Source organism: Corythoichthys intestinalis, chromosome 3 (genome assembly GCF_030265065.1).
Source record: "Corythoichthys intestinalis isolate RoL2023-P3 chromosome 3, ASM3026506v1, whole genome shotgun sequence".
NCBI classification, from domain to species: Eukaryota; Metazoa; Chordata; class Actinopteri; order Syngnathiformes; family Syngnathidae; genus Corythoichthys; species Corythoichthys intestinalis.
The window spans coordinates 65,103,987-65,124,095 of record NC_080397.1 but is presented as its reverse complement, the minus strand read 5'-3'; the positions used below and the strand labels follow the sequence as shown (position 1 = coordinate 65,124,095).

The 20,109-nt window shown below is 42.8% G+C and overlaps 1 protein-coding gene across 1 annotated transcript in view; it reads right to left on the bottom strand.

Annotated features, from left to right (window-relative positions):
* Positions 1-437: 437 nt before the first annotated feature.
* LOC130912859 (CAP-Gly domain-containing linker protein 1-like) overlaps positions 438-20,109 on the bottom strand; it is a 53,339-nt gene continuing 33,667 nt past the window's right edge. Inside the window, exons 15-25 of the mRNA XM_057830947.1 lie at positions 19,738-19,941; positions 15,392-17,548; positions 14,548-14,685; positions 14,075-14,181; positions 13,880-14,000; positions 12,038-12,090; positions 11,632-11,740; positions 11,353-11,482; positions 11,214-11,260; positions 10,791-10,903; positions 438-6,491 (exon numbers count right to left, since the gene is read on the bottom strand). Coding sequence (XP_057686930.1) covers positions 6,248-6,491; positions 10,791-10,903; positions 11,214-11,260; positions 11,353-11,482; positions 11,632-11,740; positions 12,038-12,090; positions 13,880-14,000; positions 14,075-14,181; positions 14,548-14,685; positions 15,392-17,548; positions 19,738-19,941 — 3,423 coding nt within the window. The 3' untranslated portion in view covers positions 438-6,247. The remainder of the gene's footprint in view (positions 6,492-10,790; positions 10,904-11,213; positions 11,261-11,352; positions 11,483-11,631; positions 11,741-12,037; positions 12,091-13,879; positions 14,001-14,074; positions 14,182-14,547; positions 14,686-15,391; positions 17,549-19,737; positions 19,942-20,109) is intronic.

The window sequence follows — 20,109 nt, the reverse complement described above, 5'->3', positions numbered from 1 at the left end:
ATATCATATATTTTAAAACTTTTTTTTCCAAATTTTTTTTGTTTGGGTCAATTATTTATCATCTAAAATATCAGAGAAAATGCGACAGTAACAAAAAAACAAAATAAAATACAATTAAGCGATAGTTATGAGGTAGATATCCGTGACTTTTTTTACAGACGCCGTTGTCATTTTCATTGTGACATTATTTGTTTAAAAGTTTAAAATATGTGCGTGAATAATTTTTTAAAGTTTTCTTTTTTAAACGAAATATGGGACATCAATTAATGATTCTAAGCTAAAAACGACTGACATTTTGAATAATAAATATAATTAATTACCTTCGTTTTACGGCTGGGTTGAAACAAAAGCGGTTGCGCGACGTCTGTAAACGGGGGGTTTTCAGGATAAAACTGACAAATTAAAAATAGTTCGGGGCTTCATGCGCCATGAATCTGCTATGGCAACATATAGACATGTTGTTCTATCAAACACTTTTGCTTCAAATATATCAGTTTCTTTTAAAGAGGAGTGCAAGACCAGAAACGGATTTTTCAGTCATGTCTGTGTTTTCTGACATATTCAATTCAGTTTTATTTGTATAGCCCTTGATCACAACAAAGTTGTCTCAAAGGGCTTTGCAAAGGCAATATGATACACAATCAGAAACAGCAAATGAAGCAACAAGGATGAATAAATAAATTCAAGTCCTGGGTATCCCCCATCCTGAGACCCTCCATGTCGGCAAGGAAAAACTCCAAAAACTCCAGTCTTCGGGAGAAAAATGAGAAACCTTGGGGAGTACCACAGTCACGAGATATCCACTCCCAGGGCGGATAGACAGGAACCCCAGGACCGCTAATGGGAATTAGCAGGCGAAGTTACAGTCCATAAAGATGCAGTGGAGTAAAGGAACAAGAAGGGGTCCATCTAGCCAGATGAGACGGGGGTAGCCACGAGGACGTCCATCCAGCTTGTGGTCCGGACAGTCAGGAGGCTGCAGCTGAAAAATAGCCCCACCCCAGGACATAAAATAGGACATACTGTATTGTATTTACATCAATTTTATTACATTTTATTACATCAATTTTCACTTTTTTCCTAAAATGAAAAGTCATTTCAACCAAATAGAACACGGTTGCCACCTACAGGTGACTGCAAAGACTACACAATAACAGACTGAATTGCGAGCAGAAAAAAACAGAAGAACATGTCACTTGAAAAAAAGAGCATACTGTAAAGATCTCAACAAAGTCACAATTAATTTTTTGGACAATCTTTGTCAGGAGCTTCTTGGCCGGACTGAATGATTCCACTATCTGTTCGATCTGCTGGGCCCTGTACAAATAAGCAATATAGTATGAAAAAGCTGAAGTGATAGTCAAGAAAATTTTAAGGCGTTAGTTCAAGGCAGGAGTGTCCAACGTGTTTTCTTCCAAGGGCCATTAAAAAAAAAACAAAAATGTAAACTAAAAAAAAAATCAACCCATCAGTCTAATACAATAGTCGTATTTTACAATTTTTTCTATTTAGAGGTGGAACAATTTATCGATTAATCGACAACTAATCGATTAGCGATTTAATCGACAACTATTTTGATAACCAATTAATCGTTTAGGACCTTGTTCACCTTAAACTCGTCTAAATTCTTATAATCATAAAATAAATACATTTTTCAGTTCTATAAATCATATTTCTTCATTATGTTTTTGTCAAGGTAAAGTAGGACATGAACAAAAATCTGCTTTTACTTTGGAAAACAACACTTCAACTTTTTCCAATTTTCGGACATCTTACAGTCAAAACTAGCTTCTTAATTAATAAATTAGTTGCCAACTAATTTGATAATTGATTTTTTCCGGCAGCTATGAACAGTCCCGTTTGGGTCCTTGTTTGTGTGAATTGATGGGGTGCGCATGTGCGCCAGTGATTAGATGAAGGTTGGGCTGCTGAATTAATAATATTACGACGTATCGAGAGTTAGATTGAATTGTGTGTTGTTTGATCCAGTGTGCCTCCTTCAGAGACTAGTAAATGAAGCCAATTGTATTTTTTGGTGATGAAACGTTATTACTAAGCACGGATCGTGAAGCTAGTTAGCGAATATGCTAATCAGTGTCTTAACTGTCCGTTTGTATTGCGTTTTAGGGAAGCATATTACCACTTGAGTTATTGTTAGATAGTCAAGTTATCTCATTTCTTTTTATAAAGAAACCACAAACATAAAGGTGGAAAAGCGCTATAGAAGTATAACACCATTTACCATATATAACCGCTTTCAATTTCAAAGAATTTAAATAAAAAAGCGAGCGAGATAACTAGGCGACGAAACCGGAAGTGGAGCGCAGTGCAGGGCAGAGAGCAGCGGGCAGGCAGATAACTATCTTGCTGTCTTTTAAAGGGCAACTGAAGAGCTTTTCAGATTTCGCTCTTGAGTGTTTTACTCAGTTGAATTGTATTAAATGCATGATTCGCTGTCTCAAAAAGTCACATTAAAAAAAATAATAATAATTGACCGCATAGTTTTTGAGTTATGGCCATAGCAACACCATAGTAACGAGGGACGCGCCGCCCTGCCGACCGCTACCTGATGGCGTAACTTCCAGGGCGCCTCGCCACCACACTGAACACGGAAATATAGCACCACACTATCCTCGCCATATATTGCAAAAGTTTTCTGGGTTTTTCTCGCGGGATTCGTCATGCCAGCTCGTTGTGTAGCGATGAATTGCTCACAGGAAAGACTCGAGACTCTAGGAGTGGTTTCAAAAAAACTTCTCCTGCAAAGGTTTGGACCGTTTTTGTGAGCATGCATACAGGTCCCCAATCAGCTCATTGTTTTCATCATTTCAGCGACGACAGCTTTGAAAACCTAGAACAATGCAACCTTGGTTTTACAAAGACGTAAGTAGACCCTCTGATTCTAAAATTTGATGCACTTCTGTTGATAAACGAGGGGGACTCCTACTGCCTGTTTGTTGAAGCGTGACATTTTTGTTGTTGTTGCTGTTACCCTGTCATAAGTAGATAGGTTTGCTGACAGGTCTACTCGTGATTTTATTACTATATCAATAGGTATGTAAATTCAAATGTCCCCAGCACTAAATAGGTCCTTGGCTCGTTGTTTTTTGGCCTGTCACAGGGTAAATATAAAGCCTATATATAAAACAATCCACCTGCCAGGCCCTAATGTATCAAATACATCTCAATAAAACAATAACTATTGTACTACAGCATCAACATCAAGGTCTGCCTATTTGAAGAGGGAACAATAGCATCAAATAGATGCTGCTTTGACTGGGGCATTATTATTTGATCACCAAGAAATTATTATTAAATTAAAATTAGGATTCATCCAATTTTTTCATGCTGCTGTGATTTTTTTTTTCTCCACCAGGAAGCCAAACATAAAAAATGAAGCGGCGGAAACCCTCAACACGATGAAAAAAGCGTTGCAAGTCAGTCGCCACCCAGTTTCCCAAAATCAAGAGAAAGTGGGTCGAGTCATATGATGACCCAAGTGATGCGGTGTCCAGCGATGACGACTGAAGAGATCCTATGTGGCCTGCCAGATGCTGAATTTCTTCCGTCTGCGACATCAGATGACAATGACTTAGGAGAAATAAATGTAGCAAATTTTGATGACATGAAATCATAAACTAGTCATATATACAGTACACATTTTTTTTAAAGAAAAATCTAGTTACCTTCATATTTTAATGATAATGCTTTATCTTTGTATAGAGAACACTTAATGCTACAGAAAAGAGTAAATATATATTTCCCACTGCCATTATCATTTTTCAATGTTGCACTAGTCCGTTGCTATCCTAACTTTGTGTTGCTTACTACATTTATGTTCTTTGATGTGTGCTTGGTATAACTTAGCTTATATGTCGTGTCACAATCTGACAGCGAAAGCTGATGCTGATTCAACATAAATCTGGTATCTGAATATTTTTCCAGAATGTAATATAATTACAATATATTATATACCAATAGAATACATTAAACACTTAACAAAATGTGTCAATGTTGTTTACAATTTATGGTTTTATGTTTTTTAAAGTAATTCATGCCCCTGTCAGTGCTTCAGCCTCAAGTTTGTCTCTCACGTCTGGGATCTCCTGACGACACAGGCATACTCTTGGAAGGGTAATTACTTGACGGTTTACAGCAACACCTGGAAAATAAAATCGTTTTGTCATTTATTTTGAAAATCAATAACATATCATTTAGCCACATTTGGGCTAGCTTTACCATATTTAGATCGGTAGGAGCTGTCCCATTACCTAATATCCAGTTTTAGCTATGTGGACAACATGGAAAAATATGCAACCATGTAATCGCATTCTCTCTAATAAAAAAATCACGATGCTGGACTTAGGCTTACCACTCACTCTCCCGTTCGTGAAGTGTCGAGCTGTCAATTGGCGTCATGACGCCATCTGCTGTGTCAAGTAAATCGCCGTCATCTGACACCTCAGGTTCAAACATGTAGGGATTAACTGTAGTTCATCTTTCCTGGGAGCCTTTGCCATCGGTAGCATCACGAAAGAGCGATCCTGAATGGTTACCTTTGGCGGAAATATCACTGACATCATTGTTGTTGCTATGCTAGCTGTGGATAGTCTTCTCTGTTGCGTCGGGGAATCTACGTCACACTTCCGGGTTTGCGAAGGGACCATTAACGGGGTGTAAAAAAAAACCTAAAAAAACGCAAATTGTCCTTGCAATTACGTGTTGATAATGTCATGGTTGTTTTGACGAACTCGTCCAAAGTTTATATTTGTAAAATTACACCAAAATCCGGAAAGGTCTTCAGTTGCCCTTTCATATCTCCTGCCCTTTTTGTTCATTATTGTTGGTTCAGTGTTCACTCATGAGCGCAGGTGTGTGTTTGTGTGTGCCAGATGTACATGGGCTGGGCGCACCGCCTGCCCCTCCCTGCCGCCGGAGCCACGGGTCGTCCCATGGGACAATTGTGAAATACGGATTAAACTGCATATTGTTCCAATACGGAACGCAAATTTTAATTCCCAATTACAGAACGATTCCGTATTTTCAAGGGACGTGTGGCAAGCCTATGCGCCCCCCACCCCCTCCCAACTCATCAGTGTGTCATCTCCCGTCTCTGTGCAGACTTGCGCACACGGCAAGATTTGTTTCTTGACCAGAGAGAATATGCAATGTTTCTTTGGCCTCTAAAAGTCTTTGCTGAGTGATCATCACACACTAAATATAACTTGTAGCGTTAGCATAGCATTCACGTTCGCATTAGGCTAATGCCACCGCCTTCCAAACTCTTGGACAACATATTTTTACATACAGTTCATGGCATCCAGGTGGGTATAATTAATGTACGCTTTTTCTGCTGAGTGTGTATGATCACCAAGTTGGCGTTATCCTTGTAGACGCTACAATGTGTCAATTTTCCTTTCAAATTGTTGGAGTAAAATTTATTATTACAGATAAAAACATTTTTAGTAAACGTCCACTAAAACTAAACAGACACATTTTGAGATGACTAAAATAAAAGGAAGACTACTAAGTACTATCGTCCATTGACTAAGACGAAAATTAAAAGGTGGGGCAGGTCAGTCAAATTTTGGCTATGTGGCGGTTTAGAAAGGAACTTGTGTGTCTACTTCTTGACTTCAAGGAGAGCGGCCCAGTCTGACTTGTTTTTTTTTTTTTTTTTTGGGGGGGGGGTCACAGGGTCGCACAAAGGCAAAGGCAGCGAGGAGCGCGACGAAGACACGCCTACCCGAGCGGAAACGGCCACAGTGGAGTTGAGCGTGGAGCTGAAAAAATGGCGGCACGCTTCCGAGGTGGCGCCACTCACGCCCGCCAATTCCGGAGCTGAGACACCCTTTATTTAAAAACTTAACTTTTATTTGTATAGAAAGAGCCCAACAAGTGCTTTTAAAGTCTTCTGCCCACATGCACGCCTTTAAAGTTGGACAGAAAAACATTTCCAGGCATAGAAAAATGAAATATGGCTCATCCTCAATGGTCACATCAGTGTTTCATTCTTCATTTTTGGATGTATATATATATTTATATCTATGATGCACACTTTTCACAAAAGGTAAAGAACGTCCACTGCTCCAGTTTGTCTGTGTCAATGACACTTAAAGCTCAAAGTCATTGTGCGTCACACATTTCAACCATCAGTGTGACAAGCTGCGCAAGCAACAATTTAGCCCTCAAGTCGCTTTTAAATTAGAAAGGGGAAAAATAGAAAAGGCCTACATGGCGCTCGCGTTCAGAAAGTGCGATCGTCTTCGCAGTCTCGGCTGAGGTGGCCGAACACCTCGCAGATCTCGCAATACGGTCGCTCGGCGTCCTTGCTGCCGTGGTAAGCGCTGTGCGGCGGCGAGTCCGGCGTCTGCGCCTGCGTCGGGCAATCCTCAGTGTCGTGGAGGTCAAAGTGGTCGCAAATGTCACAGAAGAGTCGGGGAGGAAGCCGCTTCTTCTTCTTTTTCTTTTTGCCGGCGTCCTTTTCCTCCCTGCCAAGACATTTTTTGTTTAAAGTCTAATCCGTTTGACTTGTAGTGACATCCGATGAGGATTAGCCTCACCCTGACTCTCTTTACAGATTGAAGTAACACAGAGTGATTGTTTGATTGATAGCAGCGTTTCCCCTAACACATGAAAAGTCGTGGCGGGCCGCCGCACCAAAATAAAAGCCACCATGCCTTGCAAATGAGATTTTTTTAAGATTGAAAAGATCCATTGTAATTTATAATTTGTATAATTTAACATGACGGCTAAATGAATATATGAAGTTCATTTGTGCGCACTATTTGCCTTAAGTCGTCTGAAATGGCACCTCAAATACAAATTGTTCCTTTTCACGCTTTATTTTGAAAAGCGCACCAATTAACGAATGCATTTCTGGTTTAAGACTGTGAAAACGACCTTAGTATATGGACATTGACGTAACATTTAAGTTCTTTACGGGGCGTTTTTGACCCAAATCGTCGCGTCCTACTCCTAGCATAGCATTTGTTCGGCACTGATGTCACTCACTCAAAGTTCCTGAGGACGAGGGTCCGCTAACGGAATGACCGTTATTGTTACGATGATCTAGACCGTCACGTTCCCAAATATTTAATTGGTGTCTGAGGCTAATTTGTGAACGTAGGGCTCGTGCTCCCAGGTGCTCTTCAGTTGCGAAGGTATCAGCTGTCACGTCCGGAGGAGTAAAAATAACCAAAAGCATTGTATTTTAATGTTGAGATAACGTTTTCAAAAACCGAATGAGACGCGATGGCACGTGGACACGCAGCTCACAGGATAGGAGAAGTAAGCAAACAGGAAATCTAGCTGAGACCCAATGGACAAAAATGGCAAGCCGTGGCTGTAGCACAAAAATCAAAGGTGAGTGTTTAGAATCGTGCACCTTTTTTTTTTTTAATAATCACAACTGTATTATTTTACCTTAAATTGTGATACTGGGTTAGGTTCATTGTCTATAACCTGCGCCACTGATCTTTAATAATCATAATTTATTATTTTACCTTAAATTGTGATGTTGACAAAGGTTCATCGTCTATCACCTGGCTTTTTCCTCATCCCCCAAAATGACAAAACATGGCAAATTTGCATTTAAAGAAGTATTATTCATCTCATTGAAACAAATCATTGTATGAATTTCAGATAAATAACTCTTACAAAGACACTTCTGTTTGAACTGAAGTTGTATTGACTAATGTAAATTTAACATATTTAAATCCAAATGGGTAATCCATTGAATGTGTTTCAGAATATGGACCAGGTCAGCATGATGTCAAAGATGGCATCACGGACTAATGGATATTGCTAAAGCCGACTGTGACAGTGCCCATCTCAACAGTGATTTGTGAGATTTTTCTTCAATGAACACAGTATGACATTTGCTCAAATGTACAATGTAAGTTTGAGATGCTTTTGTCTCGTTTCCTAGATCTCTTTTTTTTTCCTTATCCTGTGTAGGCGAAGACAGACTTGAAAAACAGGGGGAGCGTCTTGCAGCACGCCTCACATTGACTATAAATGGACCACCTATTGCTGAGCCCCCACCCCCCCTTTTTTTTTTCCTCCTATGTCCAGGAAAATCAAGTTTTCCCAGGCAGGATGCAAACTTTGCAAATACACACTACCGTTCTAAAGTTTGAGGTCGCTTTGACCCCAAACGTTTGAACCGTAGTGTATCATATGGGATTTTTCATGATGTACAATCTGGTTCAAAACGGTAGAATATCTTAGTTAGGGTTCTTGGAAATAAAATAAATGTTGTTATTAGGGTTGCAGCTATCGAATATTTTAGTAATCGAGTAATCGACTGAATATCCTATCGATTAATCGGGTAATCGGATAAAACATTTTTTAGGTAAAGAGCAATTATAAATATACATGAGAAAAGACATCTAATATTGAACCATTTTCAGTCAATCAATGTCTTGTACATTGTTGAAAAAAAGCCAACAATTGCCTCTCAGATGTGACTAGAATAAAAAGAAAAGACCAATTCACTGCTTTCACTCCAAAAACCTATCGATCTTATAATTATTTTTTTTTTCTTACCTAAACATGCCATTACGCTTGATAACACACATCACTTAAAAAGTTTTTCCCACGTGTTTCAATTGAATTTTCAATTGAATTTCCATTTGTGTCAAGCTTTATATGAGTCTAAACCGGAAGTCCTGATAGGATTTTGAGTTTTTGCAGTGTTCAAAATAAATATTGTAACATATCAGGTTATAATATGGCGGTGATATTTGCACGCGTTCCTGAATGCACCGCGTGATGTGCGGGGGTGAGGGAGGTGCGGGAGAGTGAGAGACGTGCCTTCCTATTGTTGTTGTCGTTCCACAAGTTCGCAAAAAAGAAATAATTGCATCCTAACGAAGCGGGTGACTCTTTGTCAACGTTACAGTATGATACCTGCTGTATTGGAGCACATTAGGGACCAGCGCTACTTGGTGTTTTATCCAGCAATGACTACTGAGCTAAAATTGACAGTTAGCTTTATCATTTTTTCATTTTACACCCTCATCACTCTACAGCAGGGGTTTTCAACCCAGTCCTCAAGGCACACTGTGGGTCCTGGTTTTTGTTCCAGCCGATCCAGCAGAGACAGTTGAACCAATGAGGCTTCTGCTAAAACAAGCCACACCTGACTGCAATCAACTGATTGCACTTGTAAAACACCAGATTGGGGAAAAAGTGTTGTCATCTTGTTTGGTAAGAATGAAATCCTGCACCCACAGTGTGCCTTAGTGGAATAGGTTGGGAACCCCTGCTCTACAGCGCTATGTTTTCACAGATTAAATAAAGCCTGTATGTAAGACACGTTAACCACGCATCGACAGTGGTCTAATAGAAACCTAGCCCTCCGCATGGCTAACATTACGTGAGCGAGTGACAGTAACTTAAATCTTATTTATTAGCGCTGATAATTGTACTGCTTTAAGATGGCGGCTGTTTACTAACAGCGCTGTCATTTAGGATCTAGTTCAACATACATGTGATATCTATGAGACGCATCAGATGCTACCTGCTAACCACCGTAACATCATGCGGGCTAGTTTTTAGGAACGTCGGCGTAGTTTGGAGCAGCTGTCGGCTGCAGAAAGTTTTTTTTTTTTTTTTTTTTTTTTTTTTTATTGCTTCTTCCTCTACGCACGTGACATCAGCGCGTTGTCCCGCATTAAAAGTAGTACGGGCAAAACATGATGCTTAGAGCTGGCAAAATTAAACGATTCCTCGAGGTGAATAAAATTACTCGGATCAGTTGTTAAACTCGAGTTACTCGAGTTCCTCGAGTATTCGTTTCAGCTCTAGTTGTTATTGGAAAAAAAAAAAACATTTTTGTCAAAATATGAAACAAATTCACTGCGGCACAACATGATGGGGTTGTCCGAAGAAGCCCAACGCCACCACGGCTTCAAAAGATCTCAGGGGAAACCCTGGATTGATTGACTGATGGATTTCGAGCAGTAATAACAAAAACAGCAAGAGTAGGGGGAAATAAATAACAGTGGTGTTGATTATAACAAAAAATACATACAATACATAGCTCGAAAAGGAGTGGGAAGAAGCCGAGCTTTTTTTGGGTCCCACCCCCAGTTCACTCCCCAAAAATTCTATGTGAATACAGTCACTTCCCAACATCGTCATCATCATCATCGCACTATCACCGCCGTCGTCCCCATATATTGATTGTACATTCATAATATAGGCAATAGCAGCTTTACTGGTGCTCATGGTGATAATTGCTGAAATGTGTTATTCATTATCCAATGTTATTTGTGGACCCGCTGCCAGAAGGAAACAACAGGACCGCTCATTGCTTCGTGTCCTACCTGTGCATTCAAAGACAAGATTTGGGAACCTGTGCCAAGGGATAAGAGTTCCCACTTGCCAGCCCTATACTCCATGTGTAGACATATACTATATAGATACGTATAACCATATAAACTATCACCATCAGCACTGGCATTCTATTTTACTCAAAGAATTGTTCCTAACGATAAAATCTGGACTCAATTAGATTAGAGAAATACTGACAACACCAACGATGAAAATGACAGTTATATGATGGCAACAGCAGCTACGGTAACAGTGATGACAACAAAACACTTATACGACAACTCTACTAATCATAAGGATTACACAGATAATAATAGTTGCAGTGATCATAATAACACCAATATATCGGAAGTAATAATGATTTTACATAACATGATGATAATCTTTTGTCTGGTCACTGACTACTTATCATTGTGGCAGGACACGGTAATAGCGTTTTTTTCACTGACCGGTTGTTGTCGTCGTTGCCGTTGAGAGCGGCGGCGGCCATTTTCTCCAACTGCTCCTTCAGGTCCAAGTTATTCTTCCGTAAATCGATGATGACGGAATTCAGAAAGTCAATCTAGTTTTAATAAAGGACCACAAACAAAGGACTCGTCATTCACAAGCCAAACAGTACTAAGGATGGACATACTGGTGGCGAAGGGAGCTTCAAAAAAAAAAAATTCCCCATTTTGGGGAAACCAAGATGAACGGCGCACCCAATTTCTTCAAGATGAAACCAAAATGTTGCCAGTTTACATACAGTATATTGAAAAAAAATCAATGACCCTGTTGGACTTTATCATTAACACACAAAGGTTGCATTTGGCCCAGGCATGTTAACACGCATGTCATCCACTATTATAGTTCAGCCAGAAAACGACTCGTACCTCTGCTATCGTGTCTTTGTCCCTCTGTCGATCCGCAACAGCATCACCTGCGTACACACACACACACACACACACCAGTTGAGTGCGTATCACATCGGCGAGTCCGGCCACGTTCACGACGCGTGCGTGAGAATAGTACCGGAGGCGGCGTCCAGCTCCTGTTTCAGCTTTCCCACTTGCTCCGTGAGCTGAGCCTTGTCCCGCTCCAAGGAATGGACGACTGCCTGCAGCGTCTGGGATGAGGCACTTTGTTCGCGCGTGACAGCCAGCTGAACAGCAATATACACAATCAGAAAGTCTGACAAATGTCAAAAAAAAAAAAAAAATATGAATACCATTTGAGATTCTAATTAGATGTTACATTGTGGCCTCAATTTGCAATTGTTACCATCAGCTCAAATCTAACATTTTCCCTGACCTCGTCCTTCGGGGCTCGGATCTGCAGAACCTTCTCCGACTCTAAGGCACTATTTTTATGGAGCGGCTCTGCATTTTCTTTGTCCGTCCTCCCCTTCCCGGCGCTCTCGCTGTAACGAAGACAAGCCTATTGAGGAAAGGAATGATATCTTGTCCAGCATGTAAGCTAAGTCCGGTTCGGTCCGGTCCGGTCCGGTCCTCGAGAGGCCTATCCGGCTCGTCTCCCTCCTTTAACACACTTGACCAAACCATCCTGATTACGCGACATGGAAAACAAGCTGGATAGGGGCTCTCCAGGACCCGACATGGCCATCCCTGATCTAAGCGTTCCATTCTTAGGGAGGCTGCAAACTTACCTAACGTGGCAGACTGCATAAACAAAGAAAGGAAATGTCTTTTTTGCGCACCTTTGCTTCAACTCCTTCAACTGCGCTTGGAGTTTCGAGTTCTCGTCCTTCAGCTGAAAAAAAAAAGATATGTCATTACGCTGGACCAGAAATATTCTCTCATGAGCGCCATCGTTTTCTTGCCATATGCCAATTTTGGAAAAAACCTGACCTGGAAAAAAAGAAAAAAAAATCAACTTCAAAATGAGTCACGTACACAATTAGCAGATATATACATAATAAAAACATACAAATTTTATATATATATATATATATGTATAGCTGTACAAAAATATTACCCCCACCCCCAACAAAAAAAAACATGAAAATGATGTTTGGATCATAAAAAAAAAAAAACAAAAAAAAAAACAACTACAACAACAACAAGGGAACATTTTTGATGGGTCGCGGCGAAAAAAAGCAACTGGCCCAAATGATTTTTTTAAAGGCCGCTGCGATCCAAACACTTCATTTTAGTGAACTGAATCGATAGAATCAGTTCGGTACAAAGACTGATAGACCCAATGGTTGGATTATCAAATTCCTTTGACATCTTTCTCTGTGTTTTTGGTTGACCTCGACATTTCGAGAAAAGTACGGCTGACTGACAAAGCCATTTCTTTGGTTCCGTGAGCGATTTCGTCCGCCGGCGAACGGGAGGCGACGCCACGCAACTTCCGGTCCTTACGCCGCCGCCTCGACGACCGCCGTCGTGAAGTATTTCCACATCCTGCCATTTGAAGTAGTAAGAACTGAACTATTAACGTTAGTTTGACATTTGATGGCCTACTTGTTTACTAGCCTGTCACTACACAAATATAACTCATGTAAGCTGTCAAGGCCCTAAGCATATTCACAAGTTCAAAGTAACCACCAATAATTTTAGGCAGATGTACAGTGGAGAGAACATGTATTTGATACACTGCCAATGGCTTTTCCCATTGACTGTGTATCAAATACTTGTTCTCCCCACTGTACTTGCGTTTGGTCTCGGACGCACAGAGCTCTCCTCACGCACACGCCTAGCATTTGGCTGCAGTCAACTCGAATGCACGCCGCTCTCAACGTTGAGCATTATGTCGTATTCATGTTGCACATGTATGTTTATGATGTTAGGTGTTTCAGAATAGCTTTATTATCTAGCACTTCGGGAGAAAAATCTGACAGAATAAATGACATAACGCTATAGCTAGATATTGGGCCTGTGTGGTGTGACGTTGTGAGTGGTAGCATTTCACCTCCATTATAATAATGGTCTACTCTCTGGAAAGTTTAATACCATGGACATGCTGCTCCATTGCATACGTCAACCCTTTGTCTGCATCTAGGCAAAATTCATTAAAAAATTTAAAAAAAAAATTAAAAAAACAGGTATACTGCCAGCTGTGGCATACATCCTTTGTTTAATCAATCACTGTCACAGAGAATTTAACAAAGCCTTGGGTTGACAGTTTTACAAGGAGGCGGGGCTTTGCGAAAGTTCAAAAGTTCTGTCAAAAAAATGTCCATTCATGTGGACTACTTGGCATATTTCATGACAACCATCTTAAGCAAAAAGGCAAAAGTGGCGTTTTGCTTTTATTTTCATCATGCGTTTAGACGACTGTTTTGCACGGTCAACTTTGCGAGCCAGCGCACGGACATTGCAAAAACGGCACGCTCGGTCGTCAACGACGTTTTCATCTACATATCCATCTGTAATATGTGTTCATAGTACAACCTTGTTTTAATCGTTTTAATTTATTCACAGTTGCCGGTTTTTTTTTGGGGGGGGGGGGGGGGGGGGGGGGGGTTCTACATTTTGATGCGCTGTACCTGTATATGTGCAATAACTATACGGAACCAAATCAAAGTGTAGCGTACCTTGATCATTTGACTGTGGTCATTGTGATTCTTCTTCATATCCCGTGTCAGCTCGTCCTTCTCATTTCGCAGCATCTGAAGCGAACGCGACTCGAGCGACAGGGCCTCTTTCAGCACGTCGCTGAAGATGAGCAAAACCGCAAAGGTTGGTTAGTCTCAGTTTAGACGATTTAATCACTGCAAGGACACGCTCACATTTGACGCGAGAGACCGTCCGTCTTCTGGCTTTCGTCGCCGAGTCGCTCTTTGGCTGCGGCCAGCTCTTGCTGAACCTTTGATTTGTCCTTTTTCAAGGCTTCCACCTTAACGTGTTAGACCGCAACACAACGCAAACACATCATTGGGAATAGATGAAACAATTCAACCAAAAAGCTCAGCAACTGACAAAGGAAATATGTTGAAATATGACAATCAAGCATGAGAAAATACACGTGACAGCCAAAATGGGAAAAGACTATTTTGAGGCCAAAATATATCAAAGAAAATCCAAAAAAAAAGTACACTGAACAAAATATGTCAAATAACGATATGAAAATGAAATATAAGCTAATGTATTAATTACACAAAAACAGATCCAACTAAAATAATGTAGTCTGACACAACACATGAAAATGTATTTCAAAAAATGTATTTCAATTTCACTGGTTTACCCATTTGAAAATATTTACCTGCGTCTCCATCTCACGTTTGGAAGTACGAAGGCCCTCCAGCAGAAGTTGAGCTTCCATCTTATCCTGAAGCAAGCGGTCTCTCTCCTTCGCGAGCTGGCGGAGAACCTCGGCGGTCGGGTCCGAAGCCTCGGAGGCCTGAGCGAACGAGGGCGGGAAATTCATCCTCGACTCTTAAGATCCGTAGCGTTTTCCGTCGTGACCCGGCCGGCACAGCGATATGAGTCGGGGGAGGCCTACGATTGGTTTCTAGCTTGGCCAATTTCTTCTGCTCTGACCGTGTTGTACTGCGTGAGTATCGACAGGCTTTCTTCAGAGCGTAGGTTGTTCAGTCACATTAGCGTACGGAAGGGTTTTTGTTTTTTTTAATGAGTGAATGGCAGAAATCCCTTGCAATTTCTCTGATTTTTTTTCCTTTCTACAAAAACCTCCATGGGTGGGGGTCACATTTTGCTGTGCCAGGCAGGTCACAATTTGAATTGTTGACAGTGAACCCCAGCTATAAGGAGAATCCTTTTATATGTGCTGGGTGGTACTCCCTCCGCGCGTGCGTAAGAGTAGCTCTCTATTTCAGAAAGGTCAGCTTTTAGGCAGCAGAATTTCATCAGATAATTGACATGCCTTTGTTGAACATTCTGTGTTCAGCTATACATTTGTGGATTCCTTTTTGATATTTCAGGAAAGCTAAAGCGCAAGTAGCGGAAGGGTAGTGACGCCCGCCTGCCCGCCCGCCCCGTGTGAAGAATCAAAGTGTTTTTTTGGAAAGAGGAAAGGGCAACTAGCAGACATGCAGTGAGATGGGTGAAATGGCACGGATATATGAGAGGAAGCAGCGGCAGAATACCTCAAGCTGCTTAGCGATGGCCTGATTAAGTCCGGAGCGGAGCAGGTCCATTTCGGCGAGGGCTTCTCGGCGTCGCTTCTCCAGCGCCGCCCGGAGGGCTCCGACGTCCTCCCGGGACTTGTGTAGCTCGCCGGCTAGCCGCCGTTTCTCGTCCCGCTCCTCTTCCTCCGTTTCCGAGGCCAACATTTCTTTGTCCGTCTGCTCAATTTTGGACAAAAGCAATTGCTCGTCGCGGGTTAAGCGACGGTTAACTCCTTCTTGTTCCTTCAAGTGTGCTTTCACTAGCTCCGTTTCAGCCATCAATGAGCGCTTTAGCTCCTCTGCGTTCCTAAGTTGAGAGGACATGTCCTCATTATCCCGCTGAAGTTGAGACAAAGTGTTTCTCAGCTCTTCCGATCGCCGGCTAGCTTGCGACCATTTATCCGATTCCGCCTGGAAACGCTCCTCTAGCTCTTTCTTGGACTCTGACAACGATGTCGTTTGTTGAATCAATTCTCGAGTCTCCTCGAGAAGTCGCCTTTTCTCACTTTGCGACGAGTCCAAGAGTTCGGTGAGATCGTCGACTCGCCGACCGAGTTCGGCGGCGGACGTCTCCAGCTCGCCGTGTTTTCGGGCGAGGTCGTCTTCCGCTATTTCCAGGAGTTTTATATCAGAGGAACGTTTCTCTAGTTGGCTCCGGAGTTCGGCCTTTTCCTTGGTCAAGGACGCCACCTCGGCTTCGGCCGCGTCTTTTCGGCAGACGGTCGCCTCGAGTACTCCTTCTAGACGAGACTTCTCCTGAATAAGGACGCCGTGATTTCCGGAGATGGCTTCCAACTGGTCTTTTGCGGCTCTAAGATCAATCGCTAGTCCATCTCGCTCCCGCGCGAGGGTCCCCGCGTCCTCCGAAACCTTGTCCATCTTTACTCGGGACTCCTCCTTCTCCGCGGCGAGGCGCTCCAAATCGCTTTTATGCCGCTCGATCTCCGCTTCGAGGTTCGCTTTGTCGTTTCGCAGCGCGCGCAACATCTCGGAGGTTTGGGAATTCCGCGCGGCAAACGTCTGCCTTTCTCGCTCCAAAGACGCGGATACGTCGGTTAGCTTTTCGCCGGAAAGAGTCAACTGCTGAGCCAACTCTTTCATCTTCTCCTTCGCGTCTTCATTGTCTTTAATTAGCTGGTCTTTCTCTTGACAGACTTTCCTCTGGAGGTCGAGCAAGTCGTTCTTTTCCTGCAGAAGGTTAAGTCTTTCAAAATCTGTCACCTGGCTGCTGGTCTTGGACTCCTCCAGCATCTGGAGCAGGCCGAGACGAGATGCTTTCAGGTCGGCGCATTCGCGGAAGGAGCCGTCCAGCTCTTTCCTGGTGAGGCTCAGCTGATTTTGGAGTTCCTCCTTCGTCGCCTCCAGGCCGCGTATGTCCGATGCGAAGGCACCCATTTCGGAGGCCGCGGCGGCCTTCTCTCGGCTTAGGGTTTCCGTCAGAATCCGCAGCCGTGCGTTTTCCGCCATCAGATCTTCTTTCTCCGAGTTCACGGATCGTAGCCGGTCGAGCAGCTCCGCATTCTTTGCGTCCAGAGACTTTTGGGCATTTCTGGCCTCGTCTCGCTCAGAGACCAGCAGATCCTTCTCGTGCCCGAGTTTAGACCCGCTTTTGGCGAGGTCCTCCTCCAGCCTGCTTCGCTCTTTACGGACCTCTTCCAGGTCTTCCAGAAGCTGCTTGTTTTTACTTTCCGCTTGCTGAGCATCCTGCTGGTTTGTGTGCAGCGCGATGTCCTTCTCCTCCATTTGTTTCTGGAGTTCATCCAGATCAGCCTGTTGTTTGTTGCAGGTGCTCTTAAGTTTGCCATTTTCAGCTTGTATCTCTCCAAGACTATTTTTCAGCATTTCTAGCCGGTCGTTTAGTGATGATTTTTCTCCCTCCGAACGCTTGTTGCCGTCAAGTAATTCTTGCCTACCTATTGACACTTCCTCCACAGTTTTGAGCAGGTCCTCGTTCCTTACGGAGAGCTCAGAAAGCTGACTTTGCACGTCCGAAAGCCGCGTCTGCAGTTCGCATTTCTCGGTCCGAAGATCTTCGTTCTCCTTACGTTTGCGTTCCAGATGTACGTTTTGCTCTTCCAGTTTTGTGGACAAGCCTTCCGCATCATGTTTGGAGGCGTCCAGCTTAGCGGAAAGATGCTGGGGAAACCAAGTTGATGAAAACAATTTGGGGGATGAGTTGCACACAAACACACAAACATTTTTTGGGGGGTTTCAAACGTAAGATGAATCAAAAATAAACCAAGCCAATATGGATGAATGCAAACAGAAAGGTTAAGCAGCAGAAGCTTTTTGAAAAATAGTCCATAGCTCAATACCGAAATCCCATTCAGTGGCAGTGTAGCAGTATTTGCATCATGAGTTCCCATACGGAAGATAATTGCCAAGGGGCAGGCGGGCCAGCACTCGGCATACTTTGGGTGGGCCAGCCCTAAGCCTAGAGAATTAATGAGAGCCATTTTTCAGCGGGTTCTTGGGCCAATACACAATTGGCACTGTACTGGGCCACCCAAGAAAGACTACACGAGAATTGTCCGGGATATCTAAACATGTTTCCACCATAGACCCCACTCACATGACGCCACAACCACGCCTCCGCGCCAGCTTGTCTGTCGGCTCGTCGTGTTTACGCATTACCGCTACGTAAATTCCTCCTGTTATGGTGTGTTTTTCTCCTCGTTAACATTAATAATCAAAATGGTGAAGGCGTGTGTGGCGGTTGGTTGCAGTAACAGAGAAGATAGACGGAGAGACTTGAAGTTCTACCGTATTCCGAGAGACGCGGAGAGGAGCGCGAGATGGACTGCTGCAATTCGACGAGAGAACTGGGCACCAAACGATCACCACAGATTATGTAGCAGTCATTTTATATCTGGCAAGATGCATTTAATATATATTTAGAGGGTTTTAGGCTGACAACCACAATTAAGACCATTGCGAGGCTTATCGCCGACAACATACAGTTTCAAATTCAAGATGTTTATTTCTTCCGCCATCATTTTTTTTTGAATAATATTTAGCTGGTACCAAGTCAAAGAAGCTGGCCTCGTCTACGGATCATCAGTTAAACAGGGGTGTCCAAACGTTTTGTGTCCAAATCTGGGGGCCAGATTTGGTGTGGGCAAAATGTGTGGGGCTACCTTGGCTGATTTACGTAGAACAATGTATTTAAACAAGTTTTAGCAAGCCCTTCTGTGTGTCACATTTGGTTTATTTTATTTTCATTTTTTTATTCATAATTTCAACAATCTCGCCTTTGCGGCGATCTCTTTCGACACTCGGGCTCTTGCGAAATACTGCTGCTGTGAAATTAAACTAGCTGCAAGTTGCTTTCATTTCTCGCTGCGTATCTTCCCTGTAATGTTGTCGTACATGTCAGCGTGTCTTGTTTGCTAATATCGCGTCACATCGAACTCTTTGAAAACAGCGACTGTCTCTTTGCAAATGAGGCAGACACAGTTGTTGCGTATTTTATTGAAGAAATAGTCCAATATCCACCTATCCTTGAAGCGTCGGCCATCGCAGTCAACTTTTTTTTTTAATTGATTGTCGCCATTTTAGAAAATTTGAAGTATAGGGTCACACGGGGTAATGTTGCTTAGAGTGCTGCTCATAAAGTTTTTCAAAGTTTCGTGAGAATAGGCGGCGTTTCTGTGGACAAGATAGTTGTAGGTATCAGGGTAGCAGATGTCAGGCAGAGACGGCGAAGACAGCGGGTCAAAAAATATCGATTTAGGCATCAAATGTGGATCTGGCGAATGGATAGACTGAAGCTTTTCCATATAACGCCTTTTATGCAACGCATCCAATGAGTTTACAGCGTCTGAAAGCACCGGGGCTTCTATGAATTGCTCTATAAATTGCACGACCAATTGAAACCCTTGAGAATACGGATGAACAATGACGGACAATATGGCAGCGACACGTCATTGTGTGACGTTGGTGAGTGGGGTCTATAGGATATACGGGACTAAATACGGTAACCTTTAACATGCTGTTAACACAAATTGTTACAGAATGTTGATCGGTCGTGAAAAGATCAACTCCGCGGCGGGCGGTTACATAGGCTTCGTACGTATGGGAACCCATCACGCGCCGAGCAAAAAAAAACGCTTTTTCATGTAGCGTAAGGGCTTCGAAGGATAACTTTTAGTCACGTATGGACCCGAGATTATCAGTAAGAACAGAAATTTGAACATTTCATTTGACTTTTGGAGTGGGATAAGGCTGTAACATAAAATGTTACTGGAAATACTTTCATGACATAAATGATGACAGTTAGGTCATATCTCACCGGCGTTCAGCATATCAAACGTAAGTGTCCTTACTTGCAGTTTTTCCTTGTACGGCTGTAGCTCAGACACCAGCTTCTCCAGGTTTCGGCATCTGTCCTCGGAGGACAAAAGCTCCCGCTTCAAGTCGTCCGCTAGGTCCTTCAGCCCCCGGACCTCCTGGCCGTGAAGCTCGGAGGCCTGCGAGCGAGCGTTCTCCAGAGACGACTTGAGTTCCTCGGCTTCCGTCGCACCCTTTTCCTTGGAAACCAACAACGGAAGGGAGTGAGTAGCGGTGCTTTCATAACAAGACCCTTAACCCGAAATTTCCTGGAGAAAATGCAACGGTAGCTCTGCTGTGAAGGGAGGGAAATCGGGTCACTTCCTTTTGGGCATTTCGGGGCAACTTCCTGTTCATGCTGGGTCACT